Genomic DNA, 20461 nt, shown 5'->3' on the forward strand with positions numbered 1-20461 from the left:
GCCCCGCGTCAGGCTCTGGGCTGATGGCTCGGATCCTGGAGTCTGCTTCCGATTCTGTGTCTCTCTCTCTCTCTGCCCCTCCCCCATTCATGCTCTGTCTCTCTCTGTCCCCAAAAAAATAAATAAACGTTGAAAAAAAAAAAGACACCAACAAACTTCTGCTGATGACAAAGACAAGGACCACAGTCTGGGGCTGTGCAGCCACATAGCTCGTCAACGCCCCTATTGCTGGAAATAAAAAGTGAGAATAACCAGGGTCTCCCCTGCTGTCGTGTTGTAGTAATGTAAAGTAGTATAGAGTATTTTACCAGCAGAAGGACCAGGGTGGAGGGGTGAAAGACGGTAAGGCAGGTCGGCAGGTGCACTCCAAAACTAGAAGGGCAGCCCCGTTATTTATACATGTTACCAGATAAAACTTTGAAAGTAGGGGGGAAAAACCTCATATACTTATGAGTTATTACAGGGTTCCATGTTATTCCAAAGGGAACATATGACAAAGTGAAGGTCATTCCCAACCACCCTTCTTTGGATTTCACCATCCCCCGATGCATTGGATTTCACCATCCCCCAATCTAGAAAGACATCTACTCCGTGTCTGAGCCCTCGTGGGGATGGGGACCAGGAGCCCTCCCCTGCCCTTCATCCCAGAGAGCATCTCTTTGTGAATTCAACTCAGCATAATTCAAGTGAGCTCGCCGCAATGACCACAGCCACACTAGCAGGTGTTATTAAAAGGAATTTTAATAATCTTAATTAAAAACTCTCAACAGTGAATTCTGTCACAGGCCTTGGCAGCTGGAAGCAACCCCAGGGTCACGCCCCTTCGGGGTGTGGTCGAGCCACGGTCTTGGATCGAGGCCCACCACTGCCACGTGGCGAGGAGCTACCCGGAAGTTACTTCAATACAATATCAAAGATCCGCGAGGATTTTTTTTTAAAAAAAGTTTTAAATATATTAGACTCTCTTGATTGCCATTTTTTACACAAAGCTGCTGATACAGTATACAGAGTTTTAACGTTTTTTCACATAAAATACATTTTTCTTCAGTGTTCTCTGTACATCAGTGGCTTCTGGTCTGGTGAATTATTGCGGAGGGCTGGGTGTCTGCAGACTTTTCCTCGGTGCACAGAGCCAGGCCCCGCACTGTGGCACTTGCAATGTTCACGGGAAGCAGGCCCTCTGGCCAACTGGCCAACAAGAGCCTCCTATCAAGGAGAGGTCTACAGCTTCTGGCAAAGGGGGTCACTTCTGGAGAGTCAACCACTGACCGCATGACCCTTCGCTCTTACATGCACTGGGATGGCGGAGGCTGTCCCCAGGCTACAATAGCAAGAGTTAAATGCAGTCCCTCTGAGCGTCTTGTAAAAACTGCCCTTCTGGAAAGTGCCCCAGCAAAACCTACTCTGGGAAGGCAAGTGGGAGAGAGAGCTCAACACCAAAAGGTATCTGGTACCAATTGCCGAAAACGGTCTCGTTATTACAGAGCCAGCAACCCATGGCGGTGTAGAACAGGGTTACCCCCTTGTTTGCTTTCCTAAGCCCACTGACCCTGATCCAACAGTGTGGAGCAGTTCAATCGCAGCTGCATATTTGGTGCCGAATTAACATCCTGAACCTGGGTCTAAGGTTTATTCCACTTCCCTGAGCTCCTGGCCAGGAACTATCTGGTGACAGCCACAGTTTTCAGTGGTCCGGGGGCACAGGGTGGGAGCAAAGGCCAGAGCTCACAGTGAGCCACGTGGCACGTGATTTGTGAGTAGCCTCCTTTAATCAGCCAGGAACTACCACCGGACCTGGGGCTCAGGAGTGAGCTGAGCATCTGGTATACCTTGCTAGCGTTCTCCCCGCTCCTTGATCCACACCTGCCAGGAGGAGGCAGATGCATGAGGAAAGGCTTCAGTGTTAAAGGAGAAGTTCCTCACCTCCCATTATCCATTGGTGGGGCAGGGGGACTCCATGACAAAGGAGCAAAAATGAGAAGAGACAGTGAGTTTCAGAACCCGAGGCGCAAGCAGCAGCAAATTCCAGACTCTCTGTTCTTCCACATACTGACCTCAAATCTGCCAGTCTACGATGCCCCAAAGATGCTGGCCTGAAGGCAGCTCTCCCTGAAAGTCCCAGACAGACTTGGAATGCTGTCTCCGTGGAACTCAAGAGCCAGCATCTGCGTTTAGTGGCAAATGTTATCCGGGGATGGCCAGGACGGCAGTTTGGCTGCGGATGGGTTTCCCACTCTAGAGACTCCAGAGCTAGAAACCCAGGTGAAGCTACACCAGGATGCTGTCCCTCTGTCTCAGGTGAACTTCAGAGGGGCTCCTGAGACCTCAAGGTATCAGATGCTGGTCGTCAAGGGATAAAAACTGTAAAACGAAGTCTCCTCGCCTTGTCTTGCTCCTCCTTTACCCCCAGAGCCTAACCCTAGTGCCTGGCAAGTCTCAGCTACTCAATAAACGACATGAGCGAATAAATGAATGACCCTGACCCCGCCTTGTCCCTCAACACCACGGAGACCCGTAGGTTGAGTTCCCAGGTACTCGAAGCCCTAGCAAGGAACGGCTTACCCGGACTGAAAACAAGAGCTAAAATGCCCATGAGTCTGCGCTTGGCTGCTGTCAGGGAATCAGCTGGGATTCCCGGCCTTCTTTCCAGCTGGGAGAGGAGTGGCCCAGGAGGCAGGAAGTGAGGGGACAGAGGGAGCGGCCAGAAGGGCTCGGAGTGGGCAACGAATGCCTTCAGTCTCTGGCCCCTGAGCCAGCAGATCCGAAAACCTGCACAGCCCTCTCCTGGGAGGGTGTGGCTTCCCTTGGCATTCTTCTGCTTGCAGCTTAAGTTGGCTCAAAAGGAGTTCAGGGTCAGTCTAATCTGAACACTGTTTTAAAGTCAAAGGTATGTGTGTTCTGATCATTCTTGCCCCGCTCCAGCCATGGGCTGACGTGACGGAGAGACCGCCGCAGAGGCCAGGAGCACGGCAGGCATCACACATCCCTGCCTGCAGTCTCCTGAGCTGCCCCTCCACCCTCCACTGGATCTATCCTGGACTTGGGGTGGGGCTGGCCTGCTGCTGTGACCCTCCCTGCTCCCAGGAGCCACCAGGTGCACAGTGACTCCACTGAGCCCTCTGCTCTCTGGTCCAGCTGCCCTGCTCCTGGAAAAGCATCAGCCAGGCCCCTGGGATCCAGCTCCCTCTCTGGGCTATGGGGCCATGGAGGCCACAGTGGGGACTGGGGCTGATAAACAGCAGACCCCCTTACTGAAATTGTGGCACAGGGGGGCTCCTCCAGCCCCGGCTCCCTGGCCCAGGGGCCCCTCAGGGAGAATTTCTCACAGGCTCAGAAAGAAGTTTAAAGGGAACCCAGATTTGTCCCCCAAATCCCAGAATTTGGACCTAGGGAGCCCCTTCAGAGCTCTAAGGAGGTAGTTGTAGGATAAATAAAAGGCGCACAGAGCAGGGAACAAACCTGCGGCTTATGAAGTACACCAGTAGGTTTTGGCTGAGCCTGTGAATAGTACCCAACTCGTGGGCAGCAATTTCAAAGGGGCTCTTAAGAAAATGCAGTCGAGAGACGGTGGGCAGCTTGGTTTTCCCTCCCCAGCATCAGGGAGATCAGGGCTTTGAGACTGTTGGGCTGCAGTGAGGCCCCTCTCTAGCCCCATCACCGCTGTCCTGAATGCAGTGCAGGGTGTTGGCCATGGGCGCCTTGGATTTGCAGCCCTGGGGTGTCACCACTCCCACGAGAGCAGGCTGGGAGACCCTGGGCCAAGCAGGACCTCACAAGGGCCAACTGGAAAACTTGTCTCAACGAGCATTTCAGAAAAGGCAAATCTGGGCTGGGGGTCCTGGGCATTTACCCCGGGAGGGGTGGGGGCTCCCAGCAGTTTCTCACTGTTCACTCCGATGGCTCACTCAGCCTGAGGGAGTCTGGCTGACAGAGGCTGGACCGAAATCACCTGGATATTCACAAAGATTGGCCAGGGCACTGGGCTCTCTCAGGTCACCAGAGAGGGTTGTAGAAATTAACAACACAAACTCACTCCTCGCCCTGGAAAGCCCTTGCATCCGAAGCTCCTCACTTAGCTTCATTCTTCCAACACCAGTCAGTAAAACCCAGTGAGCATGATGCTATCCACGAAAGAAAGCAAGAAAGCAAATTCAGTTCTCTCCCAACTGTAGTCTTACAGCCTAAAAGAATCCTTTTATCCAACGCACTTTCGGAAACACTAACCTTATTCCCCCTCGCCTCCAATTTTTGACACTTCCGTCCAAAAGTAAAATAGGATTTGGATTATCCCAGGCATGGAATATCCCAGGCATTAGCCTGGTTTTCTACCTCGGCCTCTGGGTGGTCACACAGCTGGCCTCCGGCATGGGCAAGGCTGTGGGGAGAAGGCCATTGCCCGTCTCATTGACCCCACGTGGGTTCAGAGCTTCCTCTGAACAGAGTGGACCTCCTCTCCTGCTAGATGTGGATGGTAGCCCAGCCCCCCCGCCCCATGTGACCCTGGGCAGGACCGTGGGTCTCAGCTTCGCAGCCCCCCTCCCCTACTAAAGCCATGTTGGCAGTGGTGATGAAACGGAGTTTTAGCCTCAATCCTCTTGGGAAGAACCCACAAATTCTCAGTCCCACCTGCTTCCCATGAGCCCAGCTGTGTCATTCCTACACAGGGTTGAGCGTGTGTGTGTGTGTGTGTGTGCGCGTGCACGTGCGCACCGATATGGGATATGCGAGTCCCGGTCCAGAGAAGCCTTAACCGACAACAGAACTGGAATGGAATCCCAGCGCCCCCCCCCAAAATCTGACAGCGAGGTGAGTCAGGAAGCCACGATGGGGCCTTGTTTCTGACGGCAGACAATGCAGCGGAAGCAGAGCCGTGGGAAGTGGTGATGCTATGGGCCGCTGGGTGAGAGGTGAGCTCAGCTCTGGAAAGCAAAGCCCACCTCCCCGCAAGCTGCCCTCTGATGTCTCCCCAGCCAGGGCTGCCGGGTGGGTGGATTCCAGAGACCCCTCCCCGAAGCATCTCTCTCCTCCGTCACACAGAGACTAGGAGATGCGGCAGCAGCCGTGGACCTTCTCCTCCATCTCCTCCATGGGGGCCTTGAACTTCAAGAGCGGGGGATCTCCGCTGGTGACCGTGTAATATACCGAGGTTCCATTGCTGCTGTAGGGTGAAGTTCTGCCTCCGATCAAGGGGGCCTTGCCTTCGCTGCTGCTCTCGCCCGTCCTGCCCATGCTGCTGCCCAGGTGAGTGCTCAGGAAGGGGTGGCTGAGCAGCTTGGCCGCAGCCCGCTGCCGCTTCAGCTCCAGAAGCGTCTGGGGACTCTGTTCCTTGTAGCCACTCCAGGGCGAGGTGGCATCGGCCACGCCGGGGCTGCCATAGGCCATGTTGTAGTCAGGCACCTCGTGCACTTTCCAGACATCCCCGTTGGGCAGTGCATACTGGTAGGTGCTGACTGGAGCCCGGAGGCCATTCTCAACAGGCCCGTCCATTTCACTTCGTGGGATCTTGGTAGAAAACTCGGAGAGCAGCACGGGCTTCTCCAGCCGGGGGTTCTGAGGGGGAGAAGGACAACGTTACCAGCCGGGTAGAGGATCCAAACCCACTCCCTGCTTGCACCTCTGCTGAGGGCCTTATTGCCTGGACCTGTCCTCGCTCCATGTTCCCAACCGAGCTCACAGGACCTCCGCTCTGCTTCAGGGGACTCGCCGATCTATGCGTTTTGACAGAGCTGGCCAATCCCCATCCTTGCCGTGAGGACTGGACCATGACCCCAGGCATGGCCAGTCGGCAGATTCACTGCAGGAATTGGTTCTCGGCTGAAACTGGTCGCACAAAACTCATCCCTGGGATCTGTGTCAGAACAACTGGGAAACAGAAGTTCTGTTTATGCAGAACTCGAGGGTGGCCACAGTGACGGAAGCTGGGGGCCTGGGGGAGACGGCATGTCAAAGGGTCCACTCGACAGTGCCGCTGACATAAAGGGAGGCTGAAGGGGTGCACAGTCAGCCCCAGACTTTGCGGTGACACGAGCCGATAAATTCTTGTTTTGTGTAAGCCATTTCTAGCTGAGTTTTTGGCCACTTGTCATCTTCCTTCTGTATTCCCAGCAAGTATCCACTCCAAACAGCAGAAATTCTAACCCAGAAACCCCTGGATAGCGAGAGCTTTGAAAGAAGCTGCTGGCTATAAACTAGAAACTAAAAGGTGGCTGTATTTGGTGACAACAAAAAGCAGAGCAAAACTCACCATAAATAAAGTCAAAAGGCACATAAAAATATTTGCAACGCATATGACAGAAAAGGGACTAATTTCCCATATAAATAAGAGCTCTTAAAAGCCCATTTTAAAAAGCCCAACTACCCAGGGGCACCTGGGTGGCTCCGCTGGTTAAGCGTCCGACTCTTGATTCCGGCTCAGGTCATGATCTCATAGTTTGTGAGTTCAAGCCTTGCATCTGCTGTCAGGGCAGAGCCTGCTTGGGATTCTGCCTCCAATCTCTCTCTCTCTCTCTCTCTCTCTCTCTCTCTCTTTTTAATGTTTATTTTGGAGACAGAGAGAGACAGAGCATGAACGGGGGAGGGGCAGAGAGAGAGGGAGACACAGAATCGGAAGCAGGCTCCAGGCTCTGAGCCATCAGCCCAGAGCCTGATGCGGGGCTCGAACTCACGGACCGCGAGATCGTGACCTGAGCTGAAGTCGGACGCTTAACCGACTGAACCACCCAGGCACCCCTCTCTCTCTCTCTCTCTCTCAATGACCCTCCCCACTTGCTGTCTATCTCTCTCTCAAAATAAATAAAAACTTTTAAAAACTTTAAAAATTGAAAAAAATATATATATAAGGCCAACAGAAAAACAACAGAAAAACAACAACAAAGGACACTAATGTGCAGCTCCCAACAATAATAATAATATTCATAGCATATAAACACAGGAGACAATATTCAGTCTCACTAACAACTAATGACATAAAAATAAAAGCAACAGAATATTTTTACCTATCACATTAACAAATATTTTTTTAAATTTTTTTTTTAACGTTTATTTATTTTTGAGACAGAGAGAGACAGAGCATGAATGGGGGAGGGGCAGAGAGAGAGAGGGAGACACAGAATCGGAAGCAGGCTCCAGGCTCCGGGCCATCAGCCCAGAGCCCGACGCGGGGCTCAAACTCACGGACCGCGAGATCGTGACCTGAGCTGAAGTCGGAGGCTTAACCGACTGAGCCACCCAGGCGCCCCAACAAATATTTTAAAACTCTGTTATGCCTCAGGGTCGGCAAGAGTGTGGGAAAACTGGCAGGTATATAAACTCTGCCACCACACCTCTTTGGGGGATAATATCACATCACCCCCCCCCACATGCACCCCACCAAAAAAAATTGGTTTTTAAGGAAGAATGCATACTCTACACCAGCAAGCTCATTTCTAGGACTTCATTTCACAGATGTATGCTCCCTTAGGGGAGAAAAGCCTGGAAGTCACCATTAGGCAGTGGGGAAATTCTGGCAAGTAGCTGTGCTGGAATGTTCTGCATCTGGTAAAAAGAATGAAAGCAATCTTCATGCGCTGACTTGTGATTCCAAGAATTTCCATTTCTTGGAAAGACCTCCAAGAAATATACAATTGGGCTAAATCATGGTAAGGGGAGGGGCCCTTTCTACAGTCAGCTTCCACGTATGTGTGTATATTCTTTTTGTTTTTAACGGCTCCTTCCGAGCTACACAGGCAGATTGAAGCCACATTTGAGGCGTGTTTTTTTTTTTTTTTTTGCAGCTTGAATTTTTGTATCTATTTTCTTTGCTTCCGGAATGGTCCTGGAAAAAGACCATTCTTCATTGTCTAAATAAGTGCTTCTCTAACTTCATGTGCATATGAGTCACCTGGGGCTCTCGTTAAAATGCACATGCTGAGTCACCAGATCCGGGTTGGGACTTGAATTTCAGCATTTTTCTAAGAAAATTCCAGACTGACGCTTTGAGTAGCAGGGATCTAAAACCGGGATGCACAATGGCATCACCTGGGGAGTTAAAAACACATATCCATGCCAACCTGAAAAGGCTACATAGTGTGATTCCAACTTTATGACATTCTGGAAAAGGCAAAACCACGGAGATGGTAAAAAGATCAGTGGTCGCCAGGGGGTTGGGGAGGGACGAACAGGTACACCAGGGATTTTTAGGGCAGTGAAAGTATTCTGTATAAAAGTTTAACGATGGATATGTGACATTACACATTTGTCAAAATCCACAGAATGTACAACATCCAGGGTAAACCCTAACATAAACAATAGACTTCAGCTAATCATCATATATCCATTATGGCTCATCAAGGATAACGTACCTACTACACTAATATAAGATGTTAATACCAGTGGATATCGGGGGACATGATGAGGGGTGTGTGTGGAAACTTTATGTACTTTCTACATATGTTTTCTATAAACTACAACTGCTCCAAAAAATCAAGTCTATTAGTTTCTTTTTAAATACATCAGTACAGGGGCGCCTGGGTGGCTCAGTCAGTTGAGCGTCCGACTTCAGCACCGTTCAGGATCTCACAGTTCGTGAGGTCGAGCCCCACGTCGGGTTCTGTGCTGACAGCTCAGAGCCTGAAGCCTGCTTCAGATTCTGTGTCTTCTCCTGTCTCTGCCCCTCCCATGCCCATGCTCTGTCCCTCTCTGGGTCTCTCAATAATAAATAAACATTAAAAAAATTTTTAAATACATCAATACAATGCCTGGACACCAGGCCCAAAGATTCAGATTTCATTTGTCTGGGTTGCAACCTAGACATCAGAATTTTTTGAAAACAAACCCAAAAACACCGCCCCAGGTGATTTTCTCGTACAGTTAAGTTTGTGAACTTAACTTAACAAACAGTTAAGTTTGTGAACTTAAGAGATGGGATTGTCCCATCACTCCTGAGTTCCAGGGATTCAGCTCTGCCAAAAGCGTGTCCCAAAGCCAGCCCTGGGGGTTAACCGGATAGAGTCTTGGCAGAAACCTGACTTGCGGGTCAAGCTGAGCAAATACTCCCCCCCAGATGCATGGTCCTCAAACTCTTGTGTGCCCCAGAATCCCCCGGAGGCCTGGTGAAAACACAGATTGCTAGTTAAACCCAGAGCCCAGTGTTTATGATTCAGTACCTCTGGGGCGAGGCCAGAGAATTTGCATTTCTAAATTTTTTTTTAATGTGTATTTACTTTTTGAGAGAGATACAAACAGAACACGAGCTGAGGAGGTGCAGAGAGGGAGGGAGACACAGAATGTGAAGCAGGCTCCAGGCTCTGAGCTGTCAGCACAGAGCCCGACGTGGGGCTCGAGTTCACAGACTGCAAGATGGTGACCTGAGCTGAAGTCAGATGCTTAACTGACTGAGCCAGCCAGGCGCCCCTGGGAATCTGTATTTCCAACAAGTTCCCAGGTGATCCTGCTGCTGCTGGTCCAGGGACCACACTTGGAGAATGTCTGTCTTAGAGACCATCGCAGCCCTGTCAGTACCTACAGCCTTGAAAGGGGGAGGTAAGAAAAAGGAAGGAGGTGTGGGCTTTGTAGCTGTGCCCTGCCATCTCCTTGGTTTACCCCGGGGGCTGGGACTGATATCTGGGGCCCTGGACCCTGACAGCTGCCCTTGACGCTGGATGGCTGGGCAACTGGCGGGAAGACAGCCATCTTCGGAATGGTCTCTTTCCAGGACCATTCTGGAAGTAAAGAAAACAAATACAAAAATTCAAGCTGCCATCTCTCCCCAGGCCTGAAACCCCAGCCCCAGAGGCAAAATGGCCCATTCTTTTGCCTTCAACAAACCCCTAAATAAACTGCAGCCCGACGAGGAAGCCGTAGAAATTATCAACAGACTCGGGCCACCCCCCTCCCACCCTAATTCCCTGCAGGGCTAATGATTTACACGGCTCCACGCCAACTGAGCACTTGTGGCAGAGTCCCTGGCCTGGGAGATCTGAACAAACACAGTAGGTGTGAAGGAGGAGCCGCTTCCATGAGGATGTAAGAATCTCGGTCTCTCTCCCACCCGTCAATAAGGAAAAGATAAGCAGCCCAACCAAAAGGGGCAGAAGAACAGACGTGGCACAAAAAAAGATAACCAGACGGCCAATAAGCACATGAAAATGTGTTCACCACCAACCACCATCAGGCAAATACCAATTTAAAATGCAAGGGACGCCTGGGTGGCTCAGTCGGTCAAGCGTCCAACCCTTGATTTCGGCCCAGGTCATGATCCCCTGGCTCGTGAGTTCAAGCCCCACATCAGGCTCCGCACTGACAGAGTGGAGACTGTTTGGGATTCTCTCTCTGTCTCCCTCTGTCCCTCCCCCACTCTGTCTCTGTCTCTCTCTCTCTCCAACTCTCTCTCTCTCTCAAAATAAACATTTAAAAATGAAATGAAATGAAATAACTAAAATAGAAAATAATAAAATGAAATAAAATGAAATGAAATGAAATGAAATAAAATAAAATAAATAAAGTGAAATGAAATAAAATAAAATAAAATAAAATAAAATAAAATAAAATAAAATGCGAGCTACCACAGTAACCCCACCAGGATGGCTCGGATGGAAAGGAATGGGTATGCCAAGGATTGGCAAGAAGCTCTCACGTTTCTTGAGCACTGTTGGGAGAGTAGATGGGTATTATCACTCTGGCAAAGTGCTTGGCAGTATCTTGCGTAGCCTCCCCATGACTCATCCTGCATTTCTGGGTATAGAGCCTACAGAAAATAGTGCTGATGCCCACCAAAAGACATGGATGAGAATGTTTTGAGCAGCTTTATTCAAAATAGCCCCAAACTTGAAACAACCCAAAGCAGGAACAACCTGCTCCTCCACCAGCAGGAGAATGGACGCGTGCGTCGTAGCCTAGCTAAACGACAGAACTTTCCAGAGCAATGAAAACGAATGAACTCTGCTGCTACGTGGCTGTACATGGACGAGTCTCATAGTCAAGAATGAAGTCAGATACAAAAGACCACCTACTACCTGGATCCATTCGTATGCAGATGTGGACACAAAACTAACCTCTACCGGTCCAAGTTAAGTAGCGTCTCTCTTTGGGGAGGTGGGGAGGAAGGACCACTGGAAGAGAGAACATGGGAACTTCCTGGGGGTGATCGAAATGTTCTATGCATTCGCCTGAGGGTACGCATTTATAAAAGTCCATTGAAAAATCCATTTAAGATTTGTGTACTGGGGCATCTGGGTGGCTCAGTCGGTTGAGTGTCTGACTTCGGCTCAGGTCATGATCTCGCGGTCCGTGAGTTCGAGCCCCGCGTCGGGCTCTGTGCTGACAGCTCAGAGCCTGGAGCCTGCTTCGGGTTCTGTGTCTCCCTCTCTCTCTGCCCCTCCCCCATTCATGCTCTGTCTCTCTCTGTCTCAAAAATAAATAAATGTTAAAAAAAAAAAATTAAAAAAAAAAGATTTGTGTACTTTACCATACGTAAATCCAACTCACGAAGGAAAAGTAAATAATGTGTAGTGGAAGACATCTGAAATGTGATTTGATTTCAGTCTAGAGCTGTTTTCTCCCCAACCCCCAAGCTTAGGGACCAGGCAGAACAAAGCCTCCGAGGTGCCCTCTCTGTCCCCAGCCAAGGCTCCACTGGATTCCCTTCAGTGGGCACCTTCCCCTGCGGGTGAGACAAGGCTGCACATGACCTCTCTGCTCCAGCTGGGAAGCAGGGTCCCACTGCGACAGGTGGGCACTCTGGGCAGCTAATCATTTCGCATCCCACCAAAGCCACGCCGTCTAGAGATGTGTTCAGCTGCTCATGGTCGGTAGAAGAACCAAAAAAGGCAGACCACTGCTGGGATGGTCAGCCCCTCCCTTTTTTGTCCCCAGCAATTCTGCTCTGGCCCCAAACTTGCTGGCCCCACGAAGCGAGACAGCAGCCATGCATGGAACCTGAGTCCAGTAGTGTCCTCCCAAAAGTCATGGCCTACCCACACCTCCGAATGTGACCTTAGTTGGAGGTAGGGTCTTTGCAGATGTAATACATTAAAATAAGGTGAAGTCACACTGAGTTAGGCTGGGCCCTAATCCAACAACTGCCGTCTTTCTACGAAGAGAAAACAGAAACACAGACACACACAAGGAAGAAGGCCATGTGAAGACAGAAGCAGAGACTGGAGTCATGGAATGCCCGAGCCACCGGAAGCTAGGAGAGAGGCATGGAAAGATACCCTTTCAGAATCCCCAGAAGAAACCAACCCCGTGGACACTTTGATAGTAGACTTCTGGCCTGCGGAACCACGAGAGAATAAATCCCTACTGCTCTGAGCCACCAAGTTGACGGTAATGTGATACATACAGCAATCCTAGGAAACCAACACAGCATCATTCCCTTAAGAAAGTTGAATGCCCATGGGGCACCTGGGTGGCTCAGTCAGTTAGGCGTCCAGCTTCGGCTTAGGTCACGATCTCACGGTTCGTGAGTTTGAGCCCCGCATTGGGATCTCTGCTGTCAGCATAGAGGCCACTTCAGATCCTCTGTCTCCCTCTCTCTCTCTGCTCCTCCCCTGCTCACTCTCTAAATAAATACATAGATAGATAGATAGATAGATAGATACTAAAAAAAAGAAAGAAAGTTTAATGCCCAGACCCCTGGCTACTCCTCGAGCAGGCTTCTTGGAGGTCCTCTCACTACCCTCCTCAGTTTTTGAAAAAATGTCTTCCAACCGACGTGTTCTGCAAACACAATGGTCAGCATCTTGTTATTCCCCCCCCCTCCCACGGCCAAAAAGTTTTAGTGCCTTTAGCTCCCAGGGTGGCTGCTGCACTGAACCTCCCTTCTGGGAAGCCCAGAACTAGGTTTGCGGGAGCACAAGCAGGCGCATGGCAGTTACCTCCTGTCTGTTATGAGACTCTACTGTGTGCCGAAGCTCCTGGCTCTGACTCTCACAACCCCCAGGATCGCGTCATTAACCACAGGAGCCACCAGCATCAGATGGGGTCCTGCTGGTTGAAGGGCACTGCCCGGCCACCCTCCCTTGGAAGGCCCCGAGAAGAAGAGGCAAGACCGGGCTGGGGTCCTGGCCACCTCCCAAGTCGGGGCTGACACCGAGGCAGGGGCATGAAGCCACTCACTGGGTCCTTATTCTCTTGGTCTGTTCTGGTCTCCCTGATGTCCCCGTTGTAGGCGGAGGTCCGCTGATCCTCGGCCGCACTCCGCTGCTGCCACAGTATGGCCTCTCCCTCATATTCCTTCCGGTACAGGTTGGTCCTGTCCGACAGGCTGGCTCGCCGCACCACCTTCCTGAGGGGAGAGAGGAGGTGCTAGAGGGCTGTGCCCAGGTGCCACGGGCAGGAGCATCCCCAGGGGCCAAGGCTGGCCGGCCCTGGCTCACCCACGGCTCCCGGCGCTGGATGTCCTCCGGCTCAAGGACGATTTGTGTCTCAGCTGTGACTTCATGATCACGTCATGCTTGTGTTTTAGCTCCAGCAGCAGGACTTTGAACTCCTCCTCCTCACACAGGTCTGAAGGGGCAAAGGAGACTGTTGTGGGGAGCAGTACAGGGGCCAGTGGCCCCTGAGAGCCCTCCAGGCCACGGCAGCTGCCATCCCAACACCCTGAGAACTCCCAGCATCTTTTGGGGCATCATCCAGGGAGGAAAGAAAACAATGCCAGCTTTACTTCCTGGGCTACACCCCAATCCTTAGAGGATAAGAACAGGAACCCCAGGATCTGTACAGTCACAGCTCCTAAGGTTCCCAGCTATGGGAAGAGCCATCCCCCTTTGGTAGTTTCCAACAGGAGTCATCAACTCTCCAGCGATATAAGACACATCAAGAGAAACAAGCAAGTACTCTATGTAGTCCAAGCCCCAAATTACATGTCTATCAAATCATATATACCTACCCATTCAATCCACCTAATCATTTCATTCATCTGTCTTCTTGTTCACTGACCCAGCCATCCATCCACAGATTCATCCCCTACCCTCCCATCCACTTATTCATCCATCTATCCAACCATCCAGCCATCCAGTTGTCCATCCATCCATCCGGCCAGCCAGCCAGCCAGCCATCTAGCCATCCGTCCATCCATCCATCCATCCATCCATCCATCCATCCATCTGTCCATCCACCCATCCTCACATCCATCCATCCATCCATCCATCCATCCATCCATATATACCTACCCATTCAATCCACCTAATCATTTCATTCATCTGTCTTCTTGTTCACTGACCCAGCTATCCATCCACAGATTCATCCCCTACCCTCTCATCCACTTATTCATCCATCTATCCAACCATCCAGCCGTCCAGCTGTCCATCCATCCATCCGGCCAGCCAGCTAGCCATCCGTCCATCCACCCATCCATCTATCCATCCAACCTTCCATCCATACATTCATCCACTTACCCATACACGTATCTATCCACCTATCCAGCTGTGCATCTGCACATTAAACTACCCTTCATTAATTTATTCATTCATCCTATCCATCCACACACGAATCCACCATCTAGCCAACTATATATTTATCCAATTATTCCACTATCCATCAAATAATTAATGAGTACCTATGTGTATATTAGTTTTTATGCTGGACTCACCTATTGGCATCTCATCCATGGATGTCCTAGCACTGAGACTGGCCCCATGGGACACCAATAGCTCTGCCATCTGCATCTGAAACAGGAAGAAGCCCACGTTCCCCTTCGGCTCAAAAAGCCTGGGAGGCAGTAAGAGTGCCCAATGTTTCTCAGGATATGACATAAAAAATGATGGGGCAGAGCGGGTTCGCAGGGAAGGCTCTGCACCCTGGAGCCAGGAATCCTGTCCACACAATGGGCTTGACACCTCCTCCAGCATGCCTGGGCCATGCCAAGGGACAGAAGAAGAAGGAGTCAGCTGTAAATCTAGAGCTGTCAGGAATCCAAGGAGGGACGGCAACAGCTGTAATCAGAGTTTTGTATCTGGGAAACAAAAGGAGAAACTACTCAAACCAAAAATGTGAGGAATTTTCTAATTTGGCAAATGTGATCATCATCTTCTCAGGACACAACCTGTCAAATGGTTTTGCAAACTCTCAAGGTCCTTTCCTATCCCACAAACTAGCTGTGGTCAACCCCTTCGGGGGGTCTTGTGAACCCTCTGCCAGCCCAAAGGACAGCGGGCTGGTCCTGCGTGCCCTCCCTCCCAGCCCGACGGCGGAGAGTTACCTGTCCCCAGAAGGCGGCCGCGTGCAGGGGCTCCCAGCCATCCCAGTCCTTCACGTCCACACGCACTCCATGGTCCAGGAGGAGCTCGGCTGCCCGCAGGTACCCGTTGGCTCCAGCTATGTGCAGCTGAAGGAGACAAGGAAAGTGAGCATTCCCTACGGCCACCAGTCCCACTTCTTCCCAAATCCCAGCTCATTCCGGGGGGCAGTGAATGGAAGAGAATGAGTCGGAAATCCAGCCACATTACAAAGCATTCTTAAGGCCACTCTCCATCCTGTGGTGGGTCTGAGAGCCCCTGTGGTTAAGGCAACAGCACTTACTGAGTCCCTACCACGTGCTGAGCTCTGAGGAAGGGGTTTCAGAGGCCCAACATGGTGGTTTTAAAATGTCTACAAATCTTTGACACACCTCCCTTGAGAGATGAAGTTTCATCCCTCTCCCCTTGAATGTGGGCCAGAACAAGTGACCCGCTTCTAACAAACAAGACATTGTGAGGTGGTGGTGTGTGATTTGAGGTGAGGTCATACGAGGCATTGCTGGTTCTACCTTAGGCTCTCTTGGATCAATCACTCTAGGAATCAGCCATTGTGTAGTGCAGACCCTTAAGCAGCCACAAGGAGAGGTTGTAAGGAGGTGAAAAACTGAGGCCTCCGGCCAACAGCCAGCACTAACTTCTTAGCCATGTGAGTGCGCCATCTTGGAAGTGGATCTTCCAGCCCCAGTCAAGCCTTCAGATGGCCACAACCTCGTGAGAGGCCCCAACCAGAGCTACCCAGCTAAGCTGTTCCCAATTCCCTACCCACAGAAACCATGTGAGATAACAAATATTTACTGTTGTTCTAAGATGCTAAGTGTTGGGGTCACTTGTCACACAACGATAGGTAACCAACACATCCAACAAGGGAAAGCTTCACGTTGAGGCCACAACTCTTCTACCCAGCACCATTCAAGGCCTCTGGGGACGGATACCGCCTTGCAGACCACAAATATCCCATCTGCTTGACCTCCAGAAAATATATAAAGTGCTTAGCGCATGACAAACAATAAGTGATTGTCTTGGAGGGCCGTGAGTGATGGTAAGGTGCACCCTGGGAAGAAAGGAAGGAGTAAGGAGATGAGGCAAAGAGAAACCAACTGCCCAGCCAAGGTGAGAGATACAGCTGAGATCCCAAGGACGCCAGAGCTCTGGCGGGGCTGAGCTCTGCAGCCACAGAGCTCCGGTCAGTGGGACAGAGAAGGCATGACCCCAGGAAGTGGCCCTTCAGAACACAGCCCTGATGGTCAGACGCTGCCCCATCCCGGGGTAAGGTTGCTATGAGGTTCCGGCAAATAGAGGTTTTCCTTTATTTTTTTAATTTTCAGAATAAACCCGGGGTGTGATCCGGTACAGGCATACATGAAAATTAGAACAATCATCTGATTTACAAACGCGTGGTTTGCCAGCTGTGGAGAAGGACACCGAGCAGGCCAGCCAGACATTACAAACTGTGGGGCCTCATACTTGGCTGGGAAGAAAACGGCACGACCGGGAGAGTGATATTGCTAGAATAACCATAACACTGGGGCGCCTGGGCGGCTCGGCTGGTTAGGTGTCTGACTCTTGCTCTCAGCTCAGGTCATGATCTCACAGTTCGTGGGTTCGAGCCCCACATCAGGCTCCACGCTGACAGCGTGGGCCTGCTTTGGATTCTCTCTCCCTCTCTCCCCCTGTCCCCTGAGCTCGCTCGCTCACTCTCTCTCTCTCTCTCTCTGTCTGTCACAGACACACACGTGCGCACACACACGTAAATAAACTTAAAAAGATGTTAATCACTAACATCCACTGCGAGTTTATAGACTCTGTGCTAAGCACCTACATGCAGAATCTCACTTATTCCTCCCAACAACCTGGTGAGGAAGGTGCTATTCATATCCCCACTTTACTGGGACGACCTGAGACCCAGTAGGGGCCTGGCCCATGTGGTCTGGGCCACCCTGAGGCCAGCCCTCAGCCCAAGAGAAGACCCATGTGTCTAAAGGGCCCAGCCACACACCCAAAGGAGCTCCAGCCAGGGTGGGCCATGCCCTGGGACAGCTTAGCTTTGATTTCATACTGCCGTGTTTGGTCTCACTACCTAACTCTATCTTTTAGCGCTGGGCTGAGCAGGGACCCAGTGAACAGGAAAAGGCATAAGGCAGAGGGTGGGGTGGGGCTCAGGAACCGGGTGGGGGAAGCCCAGTAACCACACCTGGGCCACCAGGTCAGGCCTGAGGGGCACTGAGGGGTCTTGCTGGTGAACCCCAGCTGGTCAGCTGAAGATTCTGGGACTCCTGAGTGCTTACGACCAGCACGGACCCCAAGCCCAGGCCAGGGCCCAGCCATCAGCAAGGGTTGCGGGGGCGGGGGGCATCCGGGCTTCCCAGGCCCTGCTCTTGTTTTCAGTTTAGAGCCTCAGAAGCAGGCCCTCCCCAGTACTAGGCTGCATCGTCCTATGAAAGCCTATGGAGAGAGGTCAAGGTTTCTAATCGCTGACACTCGAGCCAAAAGGATGAATGGAGCCAATCAGGCAGATCTGAGAGAGTAGGTTCACTGTTCTAGCTCTCCAAAGTCTAGTAAAGCACGTGGCACGGAGGTCTGTGTCGACTAGATGGATGAATGATGGCACCAGCCACCCCTGGAGGAGGGGGAAATCATGAGCTCAGGATGGACACCTGGAGCTCGAAGTAGAGGAGGAACTTGGACACAGAACGGGCGGACAGCAGGGCTCCTGACTCCCAGCCCCAGCTGAAAGTGGCCAGATTCTCAAAGGGGGTGAGCCCCCCGCTCTGCTGACGCTCCATATTCCAGAGCCAACTCTGGCCCCAAAGCCGTCTGGAAGAGGTTCAAGGCCCCAACTGTATAAGCTTAACCTCCACCAGGTGCTGGCCCACTTCGGCCACAGCTGGTCTTGGTTCCGGTGCTGACGCCCCCCGCCCCAGCCCAAACCCGCGGGGCCCATCTGCTCACCAGTGTGGCACCCTGGGCATCTATCCAGTCAAGGTCCTGGCCCGCTGCGATCATACAGTGGATGTCCGCAATCATCTGCTGCTCAGGGGCTGCCCGCATCTCGTTGATTTTCTCTTGGGTGATGCCTGCATGGGGGGGGGTGGGGAACTGAGTCAGCACCCCGGGCCTAGGCCCCGAGCGGGGAGGGGTGGCGGGGCAGAAGGGCGAGGCACGGCTCCTGCTCCCCGAGGTCTGCCGGGCAAGGGAGAAGACAGACATGCCCATGGGTCATTGTCTCCCAGGCCCAGTGAACACGCACACCGTGCACTGGCCCAAAGATCAAGGGCCATGCCTGCCTGGAGCCCAGGAGGCACTTAAATAGGACTGGTTACTGCAACATATTCCGTCTCTCTACACCAGAAATCCCTACATCCACCTGCCTGCCTGCAACCGCTCAGTCGGCTGGCCCTGTCTTATCCTGCAGGTCTGGCCGGGATCACCTCCCTTGCTGACGCGCACCCCCCGCCTCGACCACCTGTCTGACCAGGGTCTCTCTGTTAGTTCCCTTCATCTCTCCCATGGCTGTGTCTATAGCACGAGGGCTCAATGCTTAATGAATTTCTGTTACGGGCATGGATGAATTAGCGACCATGTAACTTCTGAATGGCAAGTTGAATAAACTGGAGTGGAAGGACCCGGACAAAAACATTCGATAGCCTGCATCTCCGACTAAAAGTCTAAGCGTTACCGACAGTTACTTCATGGTGTTTAAAAAAGGCGAAAGTGACGTGTTCCACAGAAATGTCCCTCAAATCAAACATTCTTGGGCAGAACTGAGGGGAGGTCTATAAACTCGAAAGGAGGGGAAAAAAATTACACGTTTATTATCACCAACCATGAAATGAAATACAGTTATCTCCTTCCACCAGGGACGTGGGGAAAACCCACAGAATTAGCAGGTGCCCGTGACCGTCACCCACAGAAACCTGCAGGTATTTTCGTACTGTTTCGTGAATTAACGAAGTTTCTACGTAACACATTTAAAAATGTTTTGGTAGCCATGTTTTCACATGACTGATCTCCGCTATGATGCTGGGAATTTGAGAACCGCATTTAAAAGCACTATTCCTGAAGAGGTGCCCCCGGATTCACCAGACTGTACAAAAGTGAAGGACCCCTGCAGCAGAGGAATAGGGAGAGCCCGGGCCAGCGACCACATCGGTGGCTACTGCCCCAACCCGGAAGGAGACTCAACGGCAGGGTCCCGGCCGGACCTCAGACTGCAGTCAAGGGTCTGGATTTGAGACTTCTTTGCAAGGAGGCCTTCAGAAATATGCCTGCGGGGTGGTGGGGGCGGGCAGGTCTCTGATTGCCACATTTGTTTCCTCTCTGCGGCTCATTTGTGAGCTGAGAACAGCCCACATCTTGTTTATCCCGGCCCCTGGCAGCCAGCGTGGTGCCTGGCACAGAGCGGGCACCCGCGAATGTTCTTGACTCTCGATTATGTTTCCAAAGGGGAATATATCTTTATTGTGAGTGTTTATTGAATTGAATTGTCACAGCTGACGAAGAGGAGACGAGGCCAGCTGAGGCCGCCCGCGCGTGTGGGTGACGTGATGAGAACAGTGCCTCCCTCCTGCACAGCACGTTTTCCAGGGGCCTTTTGTGGCCTCGTCCTGTTAGTCACCCGGATAACAACCACGACGAGGACCTATCTTACTTCCTGAGCGGGGAGCATGAGGCGGGCCTGCAGCCAGCTAACGCGTTCACCTGTGCCCATCCCTGGTACTCCGCCCTTACCCTGGTACGCCATGCACGTCTCGATGACATCCAGGGTGGGCTCATCCTCACAGAGGTCGTAGGGCATGTTTCCATCCGAGTTGACGGCGAGCAAGTCGGCCCCACTGCAGAAAAAGAGTGAGCGTGAGGGCCGGGGAGGGGTGGCTAGGGCTGGTCTGGCTGCCTCGCCCCCGCCGTCCCCAGCCTCTCCCCCGCAACCCCACTGGGCACCCCAGCACCCACTACCCCTCCGCTCGCTGGGGCACCCCAGCCAGGACGGCAGCTTCAGGATCCCCGGGGGCCTCTGACGGGAGCTCCCAGGAAAGCCGTCCCAAGCAGACCACCCCCAGCTTGCTGCTCTGTTGGGCCAGCAGACAGGCGCTTGAGGACAGATGTCAAAGTCTTCCTTGGTGACGATAGTACAAATAACACTAACGGCACAAATTATCACACATCTGCTTAGAGCCAGGCTTGATCTAAGCCCTATACACACATCGTCTGAGTGACTCTTCGTGCTAGTCCTTTTGAGTTGTTATTGC

At 51.9% G+C, this 20461-nt stretch overlaps 1 protein-coding gene across 1 annotated transcript in view; it reads right to left on the reverse strand.

Moving 5' to 3' along the window:
• Positions 1-723: 723 nt before the first annotated feature.
• Positions 724-20461, reverse strand: part of PPP1R16B (protein phosphatase 1 regulatory subunit 16B) — a 100470-nt gene continuing 80732 nt past the window's right edge. Inside the window, exons 5-11 of the mRNA XM_043602382.1 lie at positions 19944-20047; positions 18165-18289; positions 15179-15304; positions 14570-14645; positions 13356-13485; positions 13096-13264; positions 724-5550 (exon numbers count right to left, since the gene is read on the reverse strand). Of these exons, the coding sequence (XP_043458317.1) occupies positions 5041-5550; positions 13096-13264; positions 13356-13485; positions 14570-14645; positions 15179-15304; positions 18165-18289; positions 19944-20047 (1240 nt within the window). The 3' untranslated portion in view covers positions 724-5040. The remainder of the gene's footprint in view (positions 5551-13095; positions 13265-13355; positions 13486-14569; positions 14646-15178; positions 15305-18164; positions 18290-19943; positions 20048-20461) is intronic.

The sequence above is a fragment of the Prionailurus bengalensis genome, chromosome A3 (genome assembly GCF_016509475.1).
Source record: "Prionailurus bengalensis isolate Pbe53 chromosome A3, Fcat_Pben_1.1_paternal_pri, whole genome shotgun sequence".
Taxonomy (NCBI): domain Eukaryota; kingdom Metazoa; phylum Chordata; class Mammalia; order Carnivora; family Felidae; genus Prionailurus; species Prionailurus bengalensis.